Source organism: Ostrinia furnacalis, unplaced genomic scaffold (genome assembly GCF_004193835.3).
Source record: "Ostrinia furnacalis isolate ACB-3 unplaced genomic scaffold, ASM419383v2 OfSCF1629, whole genome shotgun sequence".
Taxonomy (NCBI): domain Eukaryota; kingdom Metazoa; phylum Arthropoda; class Insecta; order Lepidoptera; family Crambidae; genus Ostrinia; species Ostrinia furnacalis.
The window spans coordinates 314,571-339,976 of NW_021131868.1; the positions used below are offsets into that span (position 1 = coordinate 314,571).

General features: G+C 35.7%; 1 protein-coding gene across 1 annotated transcript; it reads right to left on the minus strand.

Moving 5' to 3' along the window:
• Window positions 1-9,493: 9,493 nt before the first annotated feature.
• LOC114353136 (uncharacterized) lies at window positions 9,494-23,483 on the minus strand. Its single transcript, XM_028304976.1, has 7 exons — window positions 23,347-23,483; window positions 14,471-14,520; window positions 12,617-13,960; window positions 12,233-12,541; window positions 10,816-11,221; window positions 10,457-10,556; window positions 9,494-10,010 (listed from the first exon to the last, which is right to left on the minus strand). The coding sequence occupies exons 1-7, from the start codon at window positions 23,371-23,373 to the stop codon at window positions 9,826-9,828; spliced, it is 2,421 nt and encodes an 806-aa protein (XP_028160777.1). The 5' UTR covers window positions 23,374-23,483; the 3' UTR covers window positions 9,494-9,825.
• Window positions 23,484-25,406: the final 1,923 nt, after the last annotated feature.

Here is a 25,406-nt window from a genome sequence, read left to right on the forward strand (position 1 = left end):
TGAGCGCTGCGGGCGTGACGCTAAGGAAACACTAGTGGAAATTGACGTGGGTCTTCTTTCACCTGGAACTATATCAGGACTAGTCCTAATACTCCAACTTTAAAGTCAAAGTTTCTTTATTTGTTTAGACTAATAAATAGTTCTTACAAATCGTCATTTTGCTCTTAAGGAGCCTCTACATGTCTCATAATCTTTTTACCCTACCAGCGCTTCGAGACCAACATTTGGCAAGTGCTGAGAAGAAGCGCCGCAACAAACTCNCATGTCTTCTCTAGTACGTAGTACATTATAACTCAATGTTTATATGAGGGTAGTTGTGAATTGATCATAAATAATTTCCAAGTGAAGGCGCTCAGTCTGTCGCGAGTGCCGATGCGCGGTGGCTGCGTAATTAATTGTGATTATCGGTTTGGACAAAATCTTAATAAATTAATTATTTCTTTCTTATTTTAGTCGAACTATTTTATCAAATGCCCTGCGTTGTTAGTGATTTGTGCACTTTTGATTGAAGTGAAGTGTTGTGAGTTGTGAATGTGAAACAAAGTGACCAGTGGCTGGAGATTGAAAGGACGCCGTCGATAAGAAGAGGTATTTATAGCATTTACTCACTTTTTTGAATGCGTATCAATGTTTTAGTAAAGTAAAAAAACTGTCAAAAATCATAGTATACCTGCGTAGTTTGTATCGGACCCGTATAATAATTAAATTATACCAATTATTGGCGCAAATACGCGCAAGACACATAGTGTAAACACGCATTTCATGAAGCTTCGCCGTGTGTCGCCCATAGTTCGGTATGCATGCTCGCGCTTCGTCTCGGTCAATTTCCCGCTTAGTGTAACTGCGCAATATAGGGAATTAGTTATTGTCAGCTATTGTATTGTGTCTGCCTGTATTACCTACGACTATACACCTACGTAGGTTTATGTGCTTTACGTTGTTGCGGTTGTAAGAAAGTGATGTATTATTGCATATTATTACGCACCTTTTGTAACAGCTTTATATCGTGACCTGCAATTTGAGATACGCTCGAATGGCTTCGGAAGTGGAAGCATATTTCGCAACCCCATCATTATGAGGAGCAAGAGAAATTCCATTACATTATGTTACTTTACATTACTGTACAGCACACGCACAATTAATTACCAAGTTAGTATCCAGATTATTCTTAGAGTTAAATTACATCTGATCTATTTCTTCATCGTCTTCAGAACAATTACTTTACTGTTTTCTTTTGTTATTTTTAAACAAAATTATGGTGACACATATCGATTTAAATACTTGATTTTCTTGGATAAAATATTTATAAATTAAGTAGTAATTTATTATGCAAAGTAACGGTTGACTTGAAAACTTTGAACGTTTGACAATCCATTATGTCTGCTTTGTTGTAACTACATTATTTTCTTATAATGGGAAAAAGTAAGCATAATTCTTAAGTTGTTGCTATAAAATTCGCGTGTCACTCAAAATATCTTAGGACCAGTCAGGACAATGGTAATTCGTCAAGTAGGTACGTTTAGTTTGGCGGTCAATGACATCCGTGCCCATTACCGGGGCATTATCCTTTGCCCTTTGTGCCTCATGATACAGGCTGTCCGAGAAGTATCCGACTTCATAACATGGCAAAGCAAGAATAGAAATATCCATATTTATGTTAATGTATTGCAAATAAAACGTATTTCAGTTTAGTACTTTGAATATCGACTTATATTTTAATTAGCTGACCAGGCGAATTTCGTACCACTTATGTTCATCAGAAATTTTTAGACTATTCAAATCAGTCCACTAGTTTCGGAGATTATTACAAAGAAACAAACACTCAAATGTTTCCTCTTTAACATAATTATTAATGTAGATAAATTAAGCGGTACATACAGACAAATCTGCATATTGGAACTCAACTACTACCTAGGCTTCCAGCTACCAAATCAAAGTGCAGCATAAATTCAAACTTGTGTGTCAGTCAGTCAGTCTTCAATCTATCAATTTAATACTTATGTTATTATAAAATATTACCAGTTTAATTATTTCTGAATTAATCGGTAATCATAATGGTATGAATTCCTCCATACCTCTCATGTAAGTCGCAATGTTTTAATTGAGATATAAGGCCTTCTTTTAACCTAGATTCAGGAAATTCAGCGAAGCGACTGTGTTATGTAGGATTTTGACATGTTTGAAGTAGTCCACAGGCGACGTAATCTATACTATCTTACTTCTATTCTAATATTATAAATGCGAAGTAACTCTGTCTGTCTGTCTCGCTTTCACGTCTAAACCACTGAACCGATTTGGATGAAATTTGGCAGGGAGATAGTTTGAGTCCCGGAAAAGGACATAGGATAGTTTATATTCCGGTTTTTGAAAGTTTTTCTGTGACAGGCAAAATTCCACGCGGGCGAAGCCGCGGGCGGAAAGCTAGTATTTTTTATAAAGTTTTGATATCTTTGTCCAGAAAACATAGATGTGATCTTTAATGTCAGTCTTGTTTAACGTGTGCGGTCGGATATTACATGGACTAGTATTAAACAGCCGTCCGTCAAAAGTTTTGTATAACAAGTTAGATTTGTATCATACATGCTGTTTGCCTACAGCGCTATATCAGTTTTGCAAATCTTTGCAAAAAGTCACATGTTTTTATAAGTTTCCTCTCTTAGTTTAAACGAACTAGAGTAGCTTGTTTAAGTTAGACGATAAATGGTGTTGCTTGTTAATTATTTACAAAACACACGCTAGGATTAAAATGCGGTAAAAAGGCTCTTCATAAGGTTGTAACTTCACTGCAGGGCGTGCAATGACCGTTGATAAAACTAAGAAATTTTACCTAAGGATCCCAGGACCACCAGAACTGAACTTTTCTATATTAATAGGCCTTCTTTCTCGTCAATATCATTAAATTACCGAAAAATTTAATAAAACCCTTACGAATTCTCTTTAAACTGAGTGTACCTTGTCCGACACCTGATCTTCAACTACCATTAGGCGTGAAGAGAGTTGTTGAGTAATCCAAAGGTGGTCAACACAAACAAATGACATTTTCATCTAAAGCCTAGTTCCCACCATTATGGTGCTTGGCATCATTCAAAAACGCATTATATTCTTTCCCAACCCTTGCAAAATGTCACACGTATTTAGCCGGCCGGCACGCTGTCATATTATCCGACCTGTCGCTAAGAATGACTTTGCGCCTGTTCACGTAATTATGGGTCACGATGGGCTTTTTAAAATTAGGTACCGCAAAGTAGCTATGAAAAGTAGCAAACTTTCCTGTATACGAGTTTGTGCGTTTTTTCCGCGGCCTAATCTTCAACCACTGTTGTGGTAAGAGTTGCTATTACCGGTCAAGCAAATCTAACACATATGATGGTCAAAAACATAACCCTCTTCTGGCGCAGTCGGGTAAATAGGCTTAGTTCCCATCATCTTTCAAAAACGCATTATTCTTTCCCAACCCTTGCAAAATGTCACACGTATTTAGCCGGCCGGCACGCTGTCATATCCGACCTGTCGCGAAGAATGACTTTGCGCCACTCCTGCGCACGTAATTATGGGCCACGCACAGAGGGTCGCGCGTCGCTGCGGCCGACCCAGTTCGATGGGATTGCACAGTGGAGGAAAACCATGGGTCGTTTGCCGGTTGAACGAAGACATTGGTGTTTGCGTTAAGAATGGGTGTTTAGGGAAAGAGTGTAGAGCCTTTTTTGAAGTCGAGGACCAGTGAGAGAATTTAGGAAGTGCTGATCAATTTTGGCTTGAGTTTGGAATACCTATAGAATAATTAATGTTCATGGAAGGGTTTGCTACGAATTTTATATAGTTTATTTTTTAATTATATATTAATACCAAATACTTCATATCAAAATAATCACGTAAAAATAATTATGACGAAAACAATTTAAATTCACTTCAACCTAATCTCAAAATACAACAAAATATTTTTTAATAAAGAGTAGATGCTAATATAAAATTACTGCATCAGCTCTACTATAAGATTAAATGAATGGAAATTATAGCCACTGCCTTTATTAAGGTTAATGGAAAAATTGCATCCTTAAAAGCTCTGATGTACTACACGATAAATAAATTCATCCATTCACCGAAACATATATTTTAACAAGTTAATAAATGGAGACCATCTCCAAATACAGAAGCGCATCATTCAACCGATGCGTTTGCGCACGATTTCAAAATCATTCATCCATTTTAGATCAAAGGTCCTACTATGTAATCCGATATCGATATGTCGTTATCTAACGTGGTTTTTATTATTTTAGTAAATGGTTTCAGTAAAAAGTTGAGAATAGCGTACCTAAAAGCTCCACTTTTGTCATTTTTGCTTATGTGTTATAAAACATTTAATTAGTTAGGTGATGATAAAAAAGTTCAGTTAAAATTAAAACTCAAAAAAAGTTGTCTTTTTGATTTGGGAAACCACCACGTGAATAAGTAGTAGTGGTAGGTTATTTCATAGTCTACTCTTTGCTTAGTTTTGGGTTACAAAAATGACGGTTATGAAAATGACATTAGACTTTATGATTTTTTAAATGTCTTTTTTTTAATAGGAGTTTTTACTGTAGAACACAGGGTATTGTGTAAAAAAGGTATAGCCTGACCAGGAACATAAAAACCCTGGCATAGAGGCGCGTCAATTGCATTTGATAGTGCAACACTGAGTACAGTCGTACCTGTGTTAAATTAATAGGCTAACTTTATGTATCAGGATTTAGGATTACGGGCTAATTTGATATTTTTATAAATTAACGAANTGTGTCATGTGTTAAGCAGCCAGGGTCTACATGTTGACCACCAGCCACTCTAATGAGCGGTGCGTGACGCTAAGGAAACACTAGTGGAAATTGACGTGGGTCTTCTTTCGCCTGGGACTATCCCAGGACTAGTCTTAACACTCCAACTCTTAAGCGTTTGTTAGTCGTATACCTCGAAATCAAAACAATCTTGTAGCTTTTCACCTATTCGCATTTCGCCGCGATATCAAAATTTCTGAATAGATTTTTATTCTTGTAGTATAATTTTTGATCGCTAATTACAATTGTCTAAAAAATTCATAGTAGATTTACTTTCCTGCCGGAGTGAGGAATATGCACATAAATTACCATCCTTTTTTACAAAGCGAGACGCTCTGTAACGAAATCGAAAAAGGCACACTGGAAATTGTACTTTTCGAACCACTGCTGATGTTGTAATTCCAGAGCACTTAGCTACTGTTGTAAAAATCTGTTAAAAATATATGCTAGTAACAAAATATCCTACCGATATTACACGCTACAACAAAAAACGCTATCACGGTGAAATGCGAATAGGTGAAAAGCTACAAGGATTTTTTGATTTCGAGGTATACGACTAACAAACGCTCTTAAGTAGCCAGGTTCAACATGTTGACCGCCAGCCGCTCTAATGAGCGGTGCGTGACGCTAAGGAAACACTAGTGGAAATTGACGTGGGTCTTCTTTCGCCTGGAACTATCTCAGGACTAATACTAATTCTCCAACTCTTAAGTAGCCAGGGTCTACATGTTGATCGCCAGCCACTCTAATGAGCGGTGCGTGACGCTAAAGAAAATTTGGAAAGAGGCGTGGCTTTTTCGTCTGGAGCGATGATGGGCCTATTTCCACTGTTCTCACTCCTGTGTATCCAGGGTCTACATGGTGACCGCCGGTCGCTTATGTGAACGCTGCGTGACGCTAAGGAAACACTTGGAAATAAACATAGTTCTGTCGGCTGGACTCCAGGCAATATAACTAATTTGAGAATCGTTCGTTCATCCGTTTCAGGCAAATGACGTGCACTGCTGGACAAAGGCCTCTCCCAAGAACTTCCACACTAAGCGGTCCTGCGTTGCCCGTATCCAGTTATTTCTGACGACCTCCAGCGGANTAACCGGATCGTCAATCCGCCTAAAGTTCAGAAAAGTTCTCGAGTTTAACAAACTCAGAAGGATGTCTTTCAACGATGCTTCTTGTTCCTATTGAAGGTCTCCCAGATTTAATCTCTTTTGCTAATCGCAGTTTCTATCCAGTTCAAACAATGTAATCGGGGATCGCACTTTTCATATCGTGTAATTTTCCTATAGAAGCGAATCTTGATTTCTTTATGAAAATTACGCTTGGCCCTGCGCCAGCTAAGTAACTCATCTAAACAATAAAAACCCTTGAGGTGGCGTTTTTATTCGATTATAAATTAATTTTATTTACAAGCTAATATACTTCTTCCGCAAGTGACTGGCCAGCGCTGAATGAGAAATAACTAGAAGGAAAATTTCTATTTTTTACATTCTAATTTTTTATTGGGGTTAGAATTGTTACCCCGAAATGGGTACCAATTCTAAACTCCCATTAATCATCAAAGGTGACAATTTTAATTATTTAACTGATTGTTGATTAAATACAAGTATTAAAACTTTGGGGTCTTTAGGTTTGTGGTGTATCTACCTAACTAATAACAAAAATTCGAGGCACATTTCGAGGTTTTTGGTGCGTCATTTAACGTCATTCGGTTCTTCTATACTTTTGTTCTGCACACCAGTCATCCTTTATCTGTCTAGCTCATCAGCTGTTGTCTGATGAGGCAAAGCTGTTGTATCTAATCTGTTTCCTTATGTAATGATTGTTGCTAGCTTCTTCTCAGCACTGGCCCAGTCTCGAAGCAGTGGCCTGACTGGTACTTGTAAGCGCTTTTTAAAAGCCTACTTGCAAAAAATATAAGTTTTTTTTTATGATTGTATATTAGTGCATGCTGATAGGGTTGCTTTTGCTGCAGGACTTGGCTATTGAGTTTGACAATGAGATAATATGTGGCACCTATCGACCAAGGCAAAGTTCGTTTATTAGTTACATTTTAGAGAAAATAAAACGACTGTACAATTAACATTTTTGATTGTGCTTTGTGGTAGTAAACTACCTACACCAGTTTTCGCTAAGTTCAGTTGACAGTATGACACATTTCTTGGAATCAAGCGCAGGCGCAGTGTTTGATGTTCGTTCCCGTGAACATTGTTATTTGGACATACGTTTATTACTCACTGCAGTAACTACCTACAGTTTACTGAGGAAGTTAATGACTGTCTGACTTCAGTTATTAACACTTACGGATACCCGCGACTTTGTCTACGTAAATCTTAACATAATTATCGTGATTTATTATGATTTTGGATTTTATTTTGATTTTGTTTCTAGTGAATATTCACTCTTTCATATGAAAAAGTCGTCCTTGATATACCTACTTATCGGACCATATGAAACTTTGAAGTGTATTATGTATAAATAAAAAATATAAGCTTACACCTATCTTGACATTCTGCGTAATTTATACTCTCAACATTATATCTGGGATTGGATTTAATTAAAATTTTAATACAATAATTGGAAAAATAAATTGATTGCTTGTGCAATGCCATCTTTGTCGCAGCTAAAATGCAAATTAGCTTATATGCAATGATCGCCATAAATGATCAATAGAAAAAGTGTAACACGCAGTAAGTAGGTTGTGTATCATACTTATTTGTAGTAAATTGTAGATTATAATTATTAATCAACACGTGGTATTTATAATTCAAAATAACATCGTTTTTGCATAATATGATACGCAATCGCACATGAATGTACGCTATTCGGTGAAATAAACAATAATTCATTCGGTTATGTCTTGAATGAATATACATAAGAGTAGGTAAAGGTACTAGGTAGCTTTACTACATAGGTATTCGTATTTCTACTAAAATACTGTATTTAAGTGATTTCAAACAATTTTTCTAATTATTTCCGGTTTCATTTCTGGACTGGTCTTAAATTAAAACATTCTATTGCAGTTTGCAGTTTTTGCCAAAATTGCCTTGAGACTCATCATTTTTGGTATATTGTCACTACAGTTCGCCTGCTTGACCAGACTACGAATCACAAATGCACTTGGTCATACAAATTGATCGCCAATTATTAGTTTTAAAGGTGTATTTTCAGATATTGGTCCCATTAAATTACTGTATTTTGAGCTTAAGAATCACTCTCTTTCAAATTGTTTTTTTAAATACTGTAAAATTTGAATCAAGTAATAAGTAATTTGTCACCTTTGTGGTTACAAATTCAAGGTAATATAGAAATTACTAATCCTCAATAAAGCAGGAAATCCCTGAATGACAACCTGAGTCATCGCAAAAACAATAGTACTAAGTTCTGAAGTGTAGAAAGCCATACACATTATAACTTCCTGTACCTACCTATCGTTTCCATTTCAATGGGTGTTTTAGCCCAAAGTTTCAAAGCTCTTAGTATTTAATCTAATAATGTGGATAAAAAATACTTTAAGTTCCATTAATTCAAAGTGATAATCCAGTTTCAGTGAGCTAGGTCCTTTTACTTTTTAATAAAAGATTAAATGACAAAACATGTGACTCAACCTCAAGACTTTTTTTAAACCCTGCAAGACTGACAACTCTTTAAAGGAATAAGTCTCAGGCCCAATCAGGGATGGTTCTAGTCATGTTCTACACTCTATCACGTAGAGTGGATTGGGTGACATACAGTATACGTAATAGTGGATTCGCAGTTTGAACAATTTATGTGACACCTTCGGCCTGATCATCACTTATCATCAGGTGCGATACAGGCCAAGAGCTTCCTCGTTGTGGTTAAAAAAAAGGATCTCAAAATTAAATCGCTTGGGAATCAAACGTTCATAATCACCATAGGGACCTATAAATCTGATAATTATTGTTAATCAGCCTTCATAGTTTACAATGTCAATGTCAACCAGCGCAGTTGCAGGAGTCATGCACTCAAAATTCATGCCTTTATTGACCGTATGCATTATTCAAACCGAAGCGAAGATGATGATATAGGACAAATTAGCCAAAAGTGAGGTAATGGTTTCAGAGCACGTATATGCCCTTACAAGTGAGGCGATCGTATCGAATAATCGTGCGCGTGAGTTGAATTGTATCGGTATCGGAAAACTGCATCGTAATAAAATGCAACTTTGCATGTTAGGCGAGAGAATACTGGGTTTGCATTCGACTCTACACATTGGTTATGTTTGAACCAATGCAACTAATGTGTAACCAATGTAGTCATTGCAATGTGTTGTAGGCGTTTGAGCCAACACACGTTATAACAATTCTTTGGGCCATCTAGGACTTGAACATTGCAAATTGCATTCTATGCCTAAAAGTCTACTAACCATTTATAGAGTAGTTAGAAAGTTTGCTTCTCTTGACACTATACTCGAATTCTGTAGTTTTGTATGTGGTTCAATTGAGTTATTGCAGGTTCAAACTAGTTGAGAGATTGGTTGTCAGATTGTCTGTAACAAAATATGATTTTCTACCTCTGAGAGCATAATTATGTAGGGTTAAAACCCATTTGTAAAGTTGGAAAATGCAAATGGGTACAAAATACACTAAACTTTTAAATTATGTTACTTTATTTCAATAAATATAGTTTTGTGTCTTCAAAAGACATTACTATCACATTTTTACAGTTTCGATCAATTTCCGAATTCATCACATATCGTACATGTAGTTGGTTGTAACTTATTTAATAGATACATAGAAGAAAATTGATTAATTAAAATTTTACATTAAAGTATCATAGATGTACTTAAAAATATCTACCATGAAAGAAAATTAAATAATGACATATTTATTATATGGGACCAATATTTTATAAAGGTTTTCAAATAGCCAATATTCAACAGTACCTTACTAATAGCATGGTAGCAGCACATCTACGAGATATAAAATACGAGTAAAATACATATCGAGTTTAATTCCAAGATAAATATCTTTTTTTATCACCAGTAACCGAGTACGGCTCAATTGTGCAATTTCGAGGGACTTTTCCCAAAGTGGTTAATTTGGAAGTTGATGCCGAGAGCTGCAGGGTCCACTCCAGCGACCGCGGTGGCTACGGGCCTGGCCAGAGCCACTCCGGAGGAGGCCACTGCTGTGGCCACGGGCCGGGAAGCTGCGAGACCGTTTTCACCTATCACTGCTAGACCTGAAACCATTAAAATTTAAGTTAATATAATAGTTCCTTAAAGATTTTCCGCTCGCATCCAGGCACCAAATCGTCGGTCCACCTAGAGGGAGGCCTGCCCACGATAATGGATGCGAGCGCGCCCGGGACCGGTCTTTGTGGAAATTCTTGGGGGAGGCCTTTGTCCAGCAGTGGACGTTTTTTGGCTGAAACGAACGAAATATTTTGTTTGGCAGATAATTAATAATAATTCATCCCTTATTTAACTTATCCATGGATTCAATCATTCAGGCATCAATTTTATTATTATCAAGGAAAGGGAGGGAAGTATCTTCTCCAAAATAACTTATTAATAACCATTCTCTCTCAGCTATGAACAAATGATTTTAACTTGTGTTGATAATTGATATTGGATGGATGGATAATTGATTTTTTATACTTATAAAATATTTATAGAGGTTACTAACCGACTGGTTTTGCTTCAGCAATGATGGTGCCACCCAGTGGTATTTCTGCGGTTTCGTCATTGTCTGTAGGTGCTTCGATTCCTACTCCCTCTTCTTCGATCTGTGAAATAATAGACACAAATGTGAACAATAATTAAATGAAATCATTTTATTAAATTAACTAAGATCATTCTTTATCTTTGACTCTGGCGGTGTTGGACTTTGCAGCCCTAATAAAATATATTTAAACTTTTCTTCTTCTTAATATCGTACGTGACTTCATAAGGTAGGTATGTAAAACTGGCATCATATCTAGCGTCAGTTTTATGATATTTATTTTATTTGATGATTATTGATTTACATAATTATCTCATACTTACGTAGTCATCGTTTTCGTCATACTTTCTCTGTGTGACGTTGGTTTTGAATAGCATGTCCACGTCATCTCCTATTTCTTCTATCAACTTGATAATGTTCGAGGCTGCTTCTCCAACCGCTGCTAGCTGATTCCTAAACCTCGTTTTTTCTGTGTTCTTTAGAGAGCCTGTCTTTCTTCCCAGAGTTTGTAACTTCAGTAGATTTGTTGAAGTAGTTTTTAGGCTTATCAAATTAGCTGCCAGTACTTTCGATAGCAGGTTTTCATCGCTGTGTTTCAGTATATTGTCACTGCTTATTTTGTCTTCAGAGACAATCTTTTCGCTTGTTACAGTTCCTAAGCTGTCTTTCTTTACTTCTAGGTACTGGCCCTTTGCTCCTCCGTAGAAGGGAAGGTATTGAACGGATCCGCTGAGGAAGAGTTTATTTACTTAATTAATAAGTTATCTGAGTTATTTTCCAATAATTAGATAGATTATGCGAGTATGATATTTTAAACCTCTAACTTATCCAACCATATTTTAATACTTCTCTCTAATGCACCCCATGGAACATGTAAGTGCAACCAATGAAAAGCAAAACTTACGCTCAGTTTCTGAACCAGAAATAATTGGTGGCAAACAATCTTAACATTTATTTTGTAAAGTATGTAGTTGTTATTTTCTACTAGCTCAGAAACTAGCAGTAAGTTACTGTTCATGAAAATAGCTAATGATGATTATGAGATCAAAAAACCTTGCGTAACAAGAGAAATAGAAAATTTCTTTTCAGGATATTTATCTTGAATTTTGATTGATGGGAATGGATTTCAATCAACAATAACAACAAAAATTTTGTGTGTGGTCTCATACAAATCATTATTAACTCTTTTTTTCATTTGTATGTAATGCAATGTATTTCTACTTGAAATTATTGTTATTGTTGTTTGAGGAATGAAATGGGATGATCGGTTATGAATGAAACAAGCGCTTTGAACAACAATTTCAATATAATAAATTAATTAAACAAATAAATAAGTCAACTTTAACATTCGGAACATATTTTCAAGTTAAATGTCGAACATATTTTCCGAAATTAATGAACAAAATCTTCAAATAATAATAACTATACTAAAATAAATAGCTTATTGTATAAATGCAAACAATAAATTACTTAAATAATAATCAGACTATGAGAATGACAAAATAACCATTAATTTTTTTCCAATTTAACATAATGAAAAAAAAAATTGCATGTAAATGAATCATAGAAATATCATAGTGAGAGTCTACAAACAGTCTTTAAAATATTATAACAAACATAACAAAGTAACATAAACATATTTCTCAGTTTTTAAATTAAAATGTCATGAGCTATTGAGCAATAAAAATTAGAAAGTTAACCCTAATTTTGTAGGTCTAGTACCTAGGATAATATTCGTACACATAAAGGTCCGATTGAGCGTGGGCAATGCCTCCGGGCCCCACCACGGCAGATGCTACAGGGGAATGACCAACGGTCCCCAACTCGTTGCGACCGATGATCACATTAGACACTGGGTTAGCTATGGCCACTCCTCGGGGGCTATTGATAGCATTCGCCGTCGGCTTCAAAAATAAAAAGAAGGAGTCCGGTCTCCATGGCCCCTTTACAAAGCCCCCTCCGTTGTACTGGTACTCGTCAGACCTCCCGCTGAATCCAGATCCCTCTCTCCTGTACTCTCCTGGGTACTGCCCCCATCCACGGTAGAATCTAACAAACCGAAAGAACCAAAGTTAATTGACAAGTAAAAGGAAGAAAAAGAAGAAAGGTTAGAAAAATGGTCACGTTTGTTCGTTAGGATGGTAATATATTACAGGGCCAGTTGCAACAACTTTTCCTTCAGGTATTGCTTCTAATAATCTTGGTACAGAACCATCAGTCGCTGCTGATTGTTCTTGAAGACGCGCGACGATCGATGAGAGGTCGTGTTCTTGTGAGAGAGCGATGACTCGTGCCGATGGGCCAGCCACTGCTAAACCTCCAGGTTGAGTGTAGGCGAGGCCTCCAGGACCAACGATAGCAGTTCCACCTCTACCCGCAGTAGCCACTCCACCAGGTCCAGCTATAGCGACACCTCCTCTACGGACCTTCAGTTTGTTAATAAAGAAGCCTGGGCTTGGTGCAATAGGCTTTCTGTTTCCAAAGAGAGTCCAATCTCCGAAAAATGGAAACCGCAAGTCTCCATCATCATGATTAGCTGTTTTAGTGTCTTGTTCTTCTACGTAGACTTGTTTAACTGGTTTTGGTGTCGTCGGTTTTACAGAGAATATTTTTTTGATCTTTTTTATGTTTTCAATATTGTTGTCCAAAGTCTTTTCTGAAATGGTTCGTTTTTTCAAAGCTCTACCTTGTCTAGCATTTAATGCAAAATCAACGAAGTCACCATCATTTTCCGGTTTGATATCATCATTACTGATTTCCTCCGTATCTTCTTCAGAACCTTCAATTGCCTTTTGTTTTCTATTACATACGTCAGCACTCTGTCCATATTGAATAAGGTTATTCCAGCCACCACCTCCCATGAAGTTCAGTAAGGGATCTTTAATTAAAACAGGGAAAAATTGTGCTAAAGGCCATTGAAATGGGAAAGGTAGACCCGCGCGTGTTTGGTATGCCATAGAACTATCAATCATATTTGATTGGAAATCGTTATTGTTCATACTGTTTCCCAAAGGCATAACAAGAACTGGCATATTTGTGACATAAGGGACAGGAGTCATGTGGACTTGTTGCTCAGTATTTATTCCATTAGGCGTGGTAGGTGCTAGTCCAAATGGCAAGTGTCTTGAATATCTAGGGGCTCCTAAGTCTTCGCTCAAATAGTTGCTTTCCTGATATTTCTGTGCTGAAGGGTTAAATTTGCCTGTAGCAATAATTTGCTGAAGCTTCTCTAAGATGTCTTTGTCAATAACGTAGCCCCCTCCTGTTTGAGGCTGAGTATTATAATTGATAGGAGGTCTTCTTGTTGTCGTTTTTAATCCTTCATTGACTGCTTTGATTTTCTGTACAATATCTTCTAAGTTGCTATGCTCTTCAGGATTAACCTCGTATGTCAGTGAGCGTTCTTGTTTATCATTTGGGTCATCGAACTCAGCTGCTTCTGATCCGTCAGCTAAAGGTGTCGTTGCCCTGAAATATTAAAGGCAGGTGTTAAGTGATTTGTTTTTTGTTGAACAACTCCATTACCGTATCCAAGCGAAATATTAATTTAGCGTGTAATATATGTAAAATAAGCGGTGGTTTGAAGCATGAGTCAATATAATTTGAAGAGCCATACCTGAACCATTAGGGTCCCAAATGGTAGATTGCTTGAGTGCACTTTTTTTTTCAAAGCCACTTTGATCCATTGTTAGTTGTGCTCTTTAGGGTTGTGCATACATTCTAATAATATCATTATTTTGATTCCGTTATAGTGTTTAGGAAGAAGTATTATAATAATAAGAAGCATAGTGAAGTAAGATTTTTAAATTATTAATTATTTATAGGTTTAAAGTAAAGATTTTATTGGTTGGTATTCGATTTGTTTAATTTTAAAAAGTAAAGGTATTTAGGTATACTATTTATAAAAAAAAATCATAGTTTGTATTTAGAAGTTTTGATTTAATGTATTACTAAAAAGTTACAAAAAATTAAACTTACTCATTGGAAGGTCGTGCAGAAACTCCAGCCAGGAAAAACAGCGCCAGGACCTGAAAAAGTAATGATAAAAATACATTAATTAAAAGTTAAAAAACAGTTCTGCTATTGCATTTTCTGTTGTTTTTTAAAATAATTAACTGAATTTTCGTGTTTTTTTGTTTTTAAACATTACTCTCCTAAATTGTTAAAACATTGATTCGTCTCATAAAAGTCTCGGTCTTTATAACCTGTTTTTTAAAAGTCCCTTTTACTGATGTATGTTCTCTCATTTTGCTTAAACACTATGTACTCGTATGTGGGTATGAAAAGATAGCACTTACGAGCAAACTACTCTATTAGTGGAAACTGTCAAAATAATATTGGAACTAGTAAAGAAAGTTTATACCTACTCTAAAAATGTAGAGATGTTACAGCACAAACAAATGAGAGTAAAACTGGTATCATGTAAGAGTTACTTTCGTTATCAATAAAAATAGACAGAATACATTAATATTATTACAATCAACAACTTTCGCTAGACGAAAAAANAGAAAAAACTTGAATCCTGCTGTGGTTATTGAACTTGAATCCGTGCTTTGATAAATTAATTATTCTGACTTGACATGACTTGATAGATAACATAACTGATCGTATAATTCAGTACAGTACCAAACACTTTTCTTTCAAAAACAGGTTCCTAGAACCACTGGACTTACACACGTATTCACAAACGATGCTTGCTTAAGTGACGCAGCAAATCGGACGCACAGCGTTGAATAGAGCTTTGTGATTGGTTTGAGTGTGAGTTGTGACCCTGTTCTTCCACGCGCACTATGAGACCTCATAGTAATGCTTGTGAATACGGGCGTTAATTTATTTGGGTCGTTTTGTATGTTTTTTTTGTGAAGAGGAAAATCTTGACGTATTGATGGTGTACCTTTAATATTCTTAGAAGTGTTTTGATCCGTATACATAATTGACAACTTGAAAAATGTATCTACGAGGCAGGACACCTACACAGTATAGAGCTCTGACATTTTGTTTATCATTGATCGATGCCATTTAGTTTGGACTAGGAAGTTAGTAGCGACAGGACAGATGTTGGCATTTTGAACATCCGTATTCCTTCATGAACAAAGTAGGTAGAGCAATATATTGTCTAACTAGTTATTATTGTAGGTTATTGGTAAATAGACACACAAATATTCTAAGAAAAATTATTGGAAATTATCACAATGATATTATTTACGCAAAATGGTCGAAATTTGTATAATAGATCGACGATTGTTTTTTGCTTTTTTAGATGTTCACAAAAGTGTATAAGTAGTCAATTTACATAACGGTTTTAATATCTTTGCAAAATGCTTAAAATGCTTTTAGGCGCCTCAAGCGAAAGCACTACTTGTGCTATATAATTTGTAAAATATCTGGTCCATTTTTATTTGTTCGAGCATCGATAGATATTTATTCCGATACCGTTGTTTGCAATTTGCCCGAAGCAAAATTGCTTAGGAGGGTCTTTAATAGTCATCTAAAGGCTATCTTCTAGATCACAGGTTTTCCATTCGCATATTTTAAAGTTAAGAAAATAATATATTCTCAACATGAGCACTTAGGCTGGGTTGCACTATCTTACTTTAGCTTTAACAAACGTCAAAAATCTGTCAAACTCCATACAAAAAGCACCGGTTATCGTTATAGTTATCGTTATAGTTACCGTTAAAGTTAGGTGGTGCAACTCAGTTTTAGAATCTGCGTAGACACTTTTGTGTCTTGTGGAGTATAGTCCAGTGAATATTTTGGTTTCCTAAAATTAAAATTAAAACCACTTTCGGCGCATGCATAGACACTTTTTGTGTCCAGTTGTTTCTATACATTGATTTGGTTTTCTGATGGTGTACCTACTTAATCTAGTTAGCTTGTCAGTGAGCCTTATGTGACAGCAGCACTGCAAAAATTGCTCGTATTCCTCGAGGAATAAGAGCAATCTCAAGATTAACATGTTACATTTGATACGCTCTCTATGCATGAATTAATTGAAAGTCATCTCATAATATTTTGACACCTATGCTAATGGATACAAGAATGATCTGCATCGTGATAGTTTGTTTTCATTATTAGGGTTAGAGAATGTTTTAAGTGTTTTAACACAAAGCATTATCTTTTCACTTAACTGCATTCTTCGGACATGTTAACATGGAAGTATACCAGTTGACACCATCTTGTATACTCTCAAAACTGTTTATTTAGAAATGAAGAAGAAAACAGCTGTGCTATTTTAGACCCTCCGTTTCAATACCTTTAGATTGAAATTGAGATATCAGTGTTATTGAAGATGCATTTGAAATATTGGTGATGCTATGAGAGTTTGGATCATAACAAACTAAGAATAAGATGCAATTTGGTTGGTCGGTTAAACCGTGTCAAATTGCAAGTGGGCTAACTTACTTTGGCACTGCGCCGAAATCTCATTGTATTGGTACGGACTACAGCAAAAAATGTACATTAGGAAAAATTTGGTGCATTACCTACCTTAGATTGCCATGAAATGTTTTTTTTTAGAGTTTAACACTATAATATTAGAAAGTGTACGGAAAAAAGTGTCCCCAAATAATTGAAATCGAATTCTGGCAATGAATATATGAGTATACCTACTAATAATTTAAATGTGAAAACCACTATTTTTTAGTTACTTACATGCTTAAACCAATTATTAATAGATATTGATTAATTAATTTATACAAGGAGATACCTAGTTTGCAGCCTTGGAGGAGTTGGAAACAGAAATAATGATAAAATTTGTATACATATTTTTTCTTTCATCAACAAATTAATACAAATTGTAATTCTTTTTGCAAACTGTACACATTGTAAAAGTAAAGTTGTTAAAGGCAATTGTGGGTCGCATACATAAGCCGATCGGCGATTTGGCGATGGGACCGTTAACATTGTAATGGCATGTGTGGTGATGGCGTTACGATATCTGGAGTAAAGGTTCGGCCAAACCAACGCGATCATACGCGAGCAGTCTGCCCATCATATCTTGTGGGAACATGAACGTGTTATAATGCTTAATTCAATACAACATACATCTGTTTCCGCAATTTATTACACCGATCTTGTCGCGACAAGGAACAATTTCCGTGCTTTTAAGCGATTTTGTGAAAAATATTATTGGCAGGTAGTTGCTAGTTGCTCATAAGATAGGCCCCTTTAATTGATATTTTATTGTCCGTGGTGCATAATCTTTCCTTAAAGGTTTTAAACCTTTGATTGTCACCTGTCATCCGCTTTGCAATGGAGGGAAGTCACACCTTAATTTCGAACTCCTCCTATGTTCTTCTGATTAATATCGTTGCGGATCCAATGACAGTTTAACTTTCCCCGGGACAAACTTGACCTTCATTGGTTGGGTTTTTGTAGCGGTCAAGCTGTAGATCCTGGCTACACAGGAGTTGCAGTGGTGGGAACGAGAGGTGGGAATAGTCCCGATCAGTCGACGTGCAGCGATGGCGATCAATGCATTTAAGTCTGATCGCCATCGCCTCACGCCGGCTGATCGCGTGTGATCGCGTTGGTTTGACTGAATCTTAACATCTTCTGGTTTGAACTCATCTCGTTTAGAGTAAGTGGCAATTTACGGCGGAATCTTTGATCTGATCTTGTTCGGATTGATTTTGATAGTGAGCACTGAGCAGAGTATTTAATATGATGCTTTTTTGTTTTTCTTTTAATTTTAAATTGTTTTTAACTAAATGTACATTATCTGTCGTTTTCAGGGTTTTAGAATGCTCTGTTGTTTGTTAAATTGTTTTTGTACCAGTATAATAATAGCTTGATGATTTGACGTGCATATGTTATACAACAGGTGCGTATACGGGTTTGATTCCCGTTAGGAATTATGTTACGTGATGATTACCAGCTGAAGTCGTGGAAGCAAAGTTTCAGATTCAATTTATTCTGGGATAAAGTATCAGATAAGTACTTATTTGGTTTTATTTCGTGGCTTGTGAAATAATGTCTTATCTACGCGAACTGTAAAATGAAGTTGACATTTAATGCAATTCCTAGAAGTCAGTTTTTTTTCTCTTTGACTTTACTGGCAACTATAGTCTATCCAATATAGCTTGATTAGAATGACAGCTGTCATCAAAAGTAACGACATAACTTTGTAGTAGCGTTCAATGAGAGCTAAATATTAGCGGACAAGAAATAATTCACGTCTGACCTACAAACAATATTTTCGACGACAGTGCTTCCAATAAAAATGATAATTTCGTGTAAATGCAGCGTTAAATTATACCAATAATTAGTAATTCGAAATTATAAAAATCAAGCTAGAGTATTAACGACGTCTCTACAAGGTTATCTCGAGTTACAAAAATGTTAGTGTTGGGACATATCGACAAATGTCATATTAAATTAAAACTAATTTTTTAACATATTTAACAAATTTTTTTTCTAACTAATTTTTTAACATATTTAAGTCAAGTTATACGTTTTTCTAAATGTTCACTATTAAAAACCAAAAAACATTTCATTCTTAAATAATCAAACATCGGAAATCAATCACCGGTAATTTTTTGGGTATTCATAGCACCGTTGCTCTAGAAGAGATGCCCACCGCCCTAGCGAGAGGAAAAAACCACTGAAGAACACTGATGATAATGACTACGACTTAGGTTGTACACCCTTGACATGAATTTTGAATTTTACTGTCTTTAAAGGACAATGGGCAAAATGGTACCCGGCTCCAATAGATATGAGTCTAGTATCGTTTGAAAGGTCTTACTAAGATGAACAACTTTTACTATGACCACCAGCCTCAGATCTGGTTGTGTACGAAGATATACATACTTTTTTGCAGAATGGTACCCGGCTCCAATAGTAATGTTTGTAGTGTCATTTGAAAGGTCTTACCAAGACGAACAACATTTACTATGGCCACCAGGCTCAGATCTGGTTGCGTTTGAAGATAAAGATACTTTTTGTGTAACCTAAGTATCATACAGTATGAAGGGGGACGCGCTCGGGGCAGGGCACCGACGAGATGGTCGGACGCGGTGAGGAAGACGGTGGGCGGGAGTTTGCATCGTGCGGTCCACACAGCTNCTGCACGCCAGCTGATCGCGTGTGATTGCGTTGGTTTGGCCGAACCTTAAGTCTGATCGCCATCGCTGCACGCCAGCTGATCGCGTGTGATTGCGTTGGTTTGGCCGAACCTTAAGTCTGATCGCCATCGCTGCACGCCAGCTGATCGCGTGTGATCGCGTTGGTTTGGCCGAACCTTAAGTCTGATCGCCATCGCTGCACGCCGGCTGATCGCGTGTGATCGCGTTGGTTTGACTGAAGCTTAACATCTTCTGGTTTGAACTTATCTCATTTAGAGTAAGTGGCAATTTACGGCGGAATCTTTGATCTGATCTTGTTCGGATTGATTTTGATACTGAGCAGAGTATTTTATATGATGCTTTTTTGTTTTTTGTTTTTTTTTGACTAAAAGTACATTCTCTGTCGTTTTCAGGGTTTTAGAATGCTCTGTTGTTCGTTCAATTGTTTTTGTACCAGTATTAATAGCTTGATGATTTGACGTGCATTATGTTTAACAACAGCTGCGTATACGGGTTTGATTCCCATTAGGAATTATGTTACGTGATGATTACCAGCTGAAGTCGTGGAAGCAAAGTTTCAGATTCAATTTATTCTGGGATAAAGTATCAGATAAGTATTTGGTTTTATTTCGTGGCTTAAGTGGAATAATGTCTTATTTAGTTGCAATTCCTAGAAGTCAGTTTTTTTTCTCTTTGACTTTACTGGCAACTAGCTACTTTTTGTTCCCATATTTAATCCTTAAAATTAACCAGGGGATTTAACCTTTACTTATCTCGCACTTTTTTCTTTCATTATGACTTCGTCTGATTTGCATATTATTGCCAGTATCAAGAAAATTATTTCAAGTGAATACCTACTTAAATTCAAGTAATGTAGCATTTTACTGCAATTTCATGTGGACTTTTATCGGTAATCTTTCTATTTTTTTTTTATTATTCGGAAAAATAAAACTACAAACTACAAACATGACGCTTCACTTTCCCGTCAAGAAGTCTCGTCAAATCTTCAATTTTTCATCTTTATCGACTTTTTGCATGTATGTTACCTTTTGTGTGTGATTTATGATTAATATCCTCTTTTGTCTTCACAAGTTTGGGGGTCACGAGGTTGTAAGGTCGACAAACTTCTCAAATATGGAAGTGCCTATTGTGCTCCGATGTACAGTGCTTGTTTTTGTTCTACATACCTAAATCACGGTACAGTTGTGTTGAACACCGATAAAAAACATATTTGCTTGCCTATTGATTGACTACAGCTCAATTAGTTACGATTTGTAATAAGTTTTGTTGACTAATTGAGCAGACAATTACACATAATAGTGCCTCTAGGCAATTTAATTTTTTAGTATTGATTTCAGTACGGCAAAATCGGAGACGTAGATACAGTTACTCAAATTAGTAAAGTCGCAAATCGTTAGCGAATTTGAATGTGTTTAATGTTATAATTAGCTTTTTTAACAGAAGAGCAGTCTCATTCTATCACAAGTTTTATAAACTTAAATGGTGACACAACATTTGTTAAGACTTATAACTAGCGGCAGTATAATTAGAGACAGGTCTGCCAGATTTTATAATGATTCATTATATGTATAGATTTAATTATGATTCATGAGTTTGTTACCGCCTCAGGCATCTATGGCTCTAATCTAGACTGAAATCTAAGGGAAGTCCCAGGATTTTCTCACTGCGACAGATAAGCTAAAGTAAAACAAGTTTGACAGAAGCGATAGGACTCTCATTTCAAGATTAAATAATTTAAAAGATTCTGTTTTTTTTTTCAGGAAAATGTGTGAAGTATTTTTGACAGATAAAATGTTAACACATTAGGAGTCGGGGCCAAAGGCTAGTCTATAAAGTTGTCCCTAATCCAGCTATGGAAAGTCGTGTGCCCGTCTTGGGCGTTACCCGTCATCGCGAAAGAGGCTAATGTGTTTTATGACACGTGTTTTTGTTCTATCATAGCGGAGATCTTATTTAGTGAAGAGACTGTGTTGATTGTTTATCTTAAATTATGTGCGTGCATGTTCCGCTTAAATTACCTACTTGAGAATTATGAACTAGTGTTTGTGGTGCGCGTTGAAAGTTTGAAGCTGAGCCTGAAATATTAATTACTTTCCCCAATAAAGAAAATGTTATTCTTTGCGCAGGTTTTTTATTTATAGATTATTGTAGAGCAGCTTATTTTTGCTACGTGTATTATAACGTAAAAATAACCCAGAAAAATCCTCGAAGAATGTGAAAAACTTTGAAAAAATCTGAATGTAAATATACTACTTTATTAAGTCCCTTTTCTTGCATTAAACTACCATTTTACTCAAAAAGAGAGAGCAGTATTGTATTTTACTCTTTTAACATCAGTTTGATGGATTTCAATGCAATTTGTTGTTAGATTTGCCTTCATCTTTGGAAAGCTGTAAATCATCGCGTCATACAGATAAGTAGCGGTATTTGACAATTTGATTCCCTTTTGTGGTCACATCATAAAGTTCTAAATGTCCTGTTTACAAAAGGTTCGACCTTTTAGTAATATTGGCAAAGCTGTTAATAAAAATGTGCCCAGTCTGGTTTTGTTATTAATTACCACCTTGTTTACATGTTTTTAAGTACGAGTATGTAACATCATTTGCAATGATTACGGTGGGCTAGACTCTAATTTAGCTTTTCTGTAGACGGAGAAAAATAAAATAAAGATGTCGACAGTCAGAAAAAGAAACAATAAAACAAGGTAGATCTTTTGCTGTAATGATACAGTATGACGATGTTAGTACTTAAAATAATAGCAGATATACTCGTAGAATACTTTAAGGCTATCTACTGTTTCCACTTGATTTTTACTCCGTTTATTTTTTTTACAAAAAAGTTGCTTTTTTTTGCTTTTGTTTGCAACGTGTTGGAAAATGTGGATTGAAATATGTTAACCATCTCTATGGTCTAGTGGTAAGACCACCTGCTTCAGACGCAGAGGTCCCGAGTTCGATTCCCAGTGGGGGCAGATTTTTCTGTTCGGTTTGGTTGGTGGTAGGACTTTTTCTAAGTCCGCCTGGCTAGCTACCACATGTTAACTGCATTATTGTGTTCCGGCAGTTAGAGGTAAGATAGCCAGTTCCTCCGTGGTTGAGGATTCCGGGTGAAGCTTCGGCCTGATCGTCACTTACCATCAGACCATCAGGGGAGATTCAGGCCAAGAGCTTCCTCGTTGTGGATAAAAAAAACTTTGTGTATACTGTTTAAAAATCTTCAGATTTTTCCGCTCTACTCCTAGATACGAATTGTTAATCTGGTCGATCGTGTTTTTGTCAGGTCCCCATTATTCCTAAAGGTTAACCACTTCGGCCCAGCAGTGCATTGGAGTAATGCGTCTATTAAAATTATTAAATACATGCAGTTATTATCATAGAGAATGCAAATTGGGACATTGGGGCGGTCAAATTATAAAACTACAATATTGTTCAAGATTGAGATTTGATTTTAATATAAAAGAGAATACGAAATGATAGGAAAGCGCTAGTTTTATAGAGTTCATGAAAGACTGTAATTTTTGAGTTTACTCGGAGTATGCTTTTCAAGATTACATAGATCATGGCTTTTATTATTGTTGTTTTAACCGGAAGACAGTTCTTCAATATTACTAAAATTACAAAAAGTTTTTTAACTTTTCTATTTGGATAACATTACCATCTTCACATACCTCTATTAGCACTATTGTTCGTTTTTGCCTACTTAATCCATTTCTTCCCATTGTCACTTTCTAACTGCCCTATTATCAAAATTATTATTTTCACTTACCACGAATCCAAAGTAATGTTGCGCCATCTCTGTTGTCGATGAAACTATGTCGTGGGTCTTCTTCTTCTTTTCTTCGATAAAGTTGTGGATGAGTATCGATGTTTCGTGGGTGTTTAGTGCGCGTGCGTCCTGGCCGGCGTCCGTCCAGCGAGTTCGGATCTGCCGGCGCTTGCGCAGCTTTTGCTAAAGTCCGCGTGGGCCCTACCTCCTTTCACTTTCTCGACGGAATTTTGGCGCGACTTGTTACTTTGTTACATTTTTTGCTTTCGAGAACGTTTTTAGAACAGTTATTGGGCATCATGCTTACAGTTTTTTGGATTTTAACGATGTTTTCTGGATATTTTCTACGATTTGGAACATTTAATGTCATTATCATGAGTTGTGGCCAAAAATCAATAAAATCTTTTGATGTATAGGGTAACTGCGACTTATCTATGTACATATATTTCAAAATGATACTTTATGTAATTATACATTATAGGTAAGTATTTACTTTAAATACGTTTCATTCAATTTTAATTTTTCATAAGAATAGAGTTCCAGATACGTGTAACATATTTTTTTATAAGAATGATGAGTTCTCATAGTACTTTATCAGGGATGTGAAATTCGAAAGTAAATCCTGAGTATCTAATTAAAAACTATTTGTCATATTAGTGTTTACATTATTAATCAATTTTCACTATCGCTTTTTGTCAATTCGTCAGGTCAGTATTTGAAATTTTAAAGCTGTAATAAATGTGACCAGTTTTTCTAATAAAATGTTTATTTGTTCATAAAGAATTCTAAAGGATTAAGTGTATAAACACAAAACAACGATGCAAAGTGTAGGTGTGTATTGTAGAATAGGTAACCTACTTTCGTATAAGCACAATGCTTGAAATGGCGTTGTAAACATGAATAACTTTATTTTAATCTCTTATCTTTATAAATAAACGTAAATCTGAGTCACGGGTTTATTTTAGGCTTGATGGAGTTGAAACATTTAACAGTATCATATGCAAAACATTGAAATTATCTTGTGTTTAACGTGAAATATTTGTTATTTGGAATTTTTGACATGCTGGGATAAAAATAACCCTATGTCATCATCGTCATCATAATTTCAAACACAGGAACTCCTTAGCATCCAATCACATTGTCCTTTTTAGTATCTGAAAAACAATGTTCATAGCAAAATTATTTACAGCATAACACATTAGCGTGAACTGTCACACATCTTTGTTTGAGTATTTTTAAATGTAATTATTAAAATTATTTTGTTAAAATATTTTTTTTATCTATCCAGATCCAAGCGACCGGTGACCTGAAACTGGACTTGAGGTGACAGCACGCTGTAAGCATCAAAGCACCAAAAGGTAAGCACACAATTTCTCAACTTTTTTATCGATATACGCACAAAACTATGTTTACACCTCGCTAACACTCGTAGTCTTGAACTTGACTTTGACTCGTTGCTCCAAATATCGCTGTAGGTCCGATTTCATATCGATACTAATGGTTTCGGCAGCCATTAAGATGTATCGGACTTGATTTATCGATAAAAAACAAAATTGGACGTGAGAAAATTTGCTGCGGTAATTTATGGTAACGGAAATCTTGATGTGGGTGATCGTATTGCTAATATCGTGGTTATTCGCTCGTAAAATGTTTATAAATTGGTATAAACATTTATATCATTACAATTAATAGAAAATATTAATTTCATCTTTGAACTCTTTAAGTTATACAGGATTTGTAAAGAACTGGAGAACCTTATTGTGTCATTTTAAGCATAATGACCGAAAGAGTGCAAAGTGCATAATAGCATAGCAAAGCTGACTTCGATTAATTTAAACATTTCAAACAAACAGTAATCTGCGACAGTAAATAATGTGCTCTACAATTTTATTGATAACAAGGTAAGTACTTTTTAAATTATTAACAAATTATTTGTTTAACTCGTGAGGTATAAATAAGGCAACAGCCTTTATTATTGTAAGTTTGTTGTGAGTGTTTTTTTATAGGTGTTTAGATTAACAAAACTGTATTTTGCTCAAGACTTTTAAAAAAACTTTTAA

Excerpts from the sequence above, each read along its gene's own strand:
- LOC114353136 (XM_028304976.1), bottom strand. The coding sequence starts at position 23,373 with ATGGCGCAACATTACTTTGGATTCGTG. Across the intron at positions 12,542-12,616 it reads TACCATCCTAACGAACAAAC|ATTCTACCGTGGATGGGGGC; the intron begins GTGACCATTTTT and ends TCGGTTTGTTAG. Across the intron at positions 10,011-10,456 it reads TGCTGAAGCAAAACCAGTCG|GTCTAGCAGTGATAGGTGAA; the intron begins GTTAGTAACCTC and ends TAATGGTTTCAG.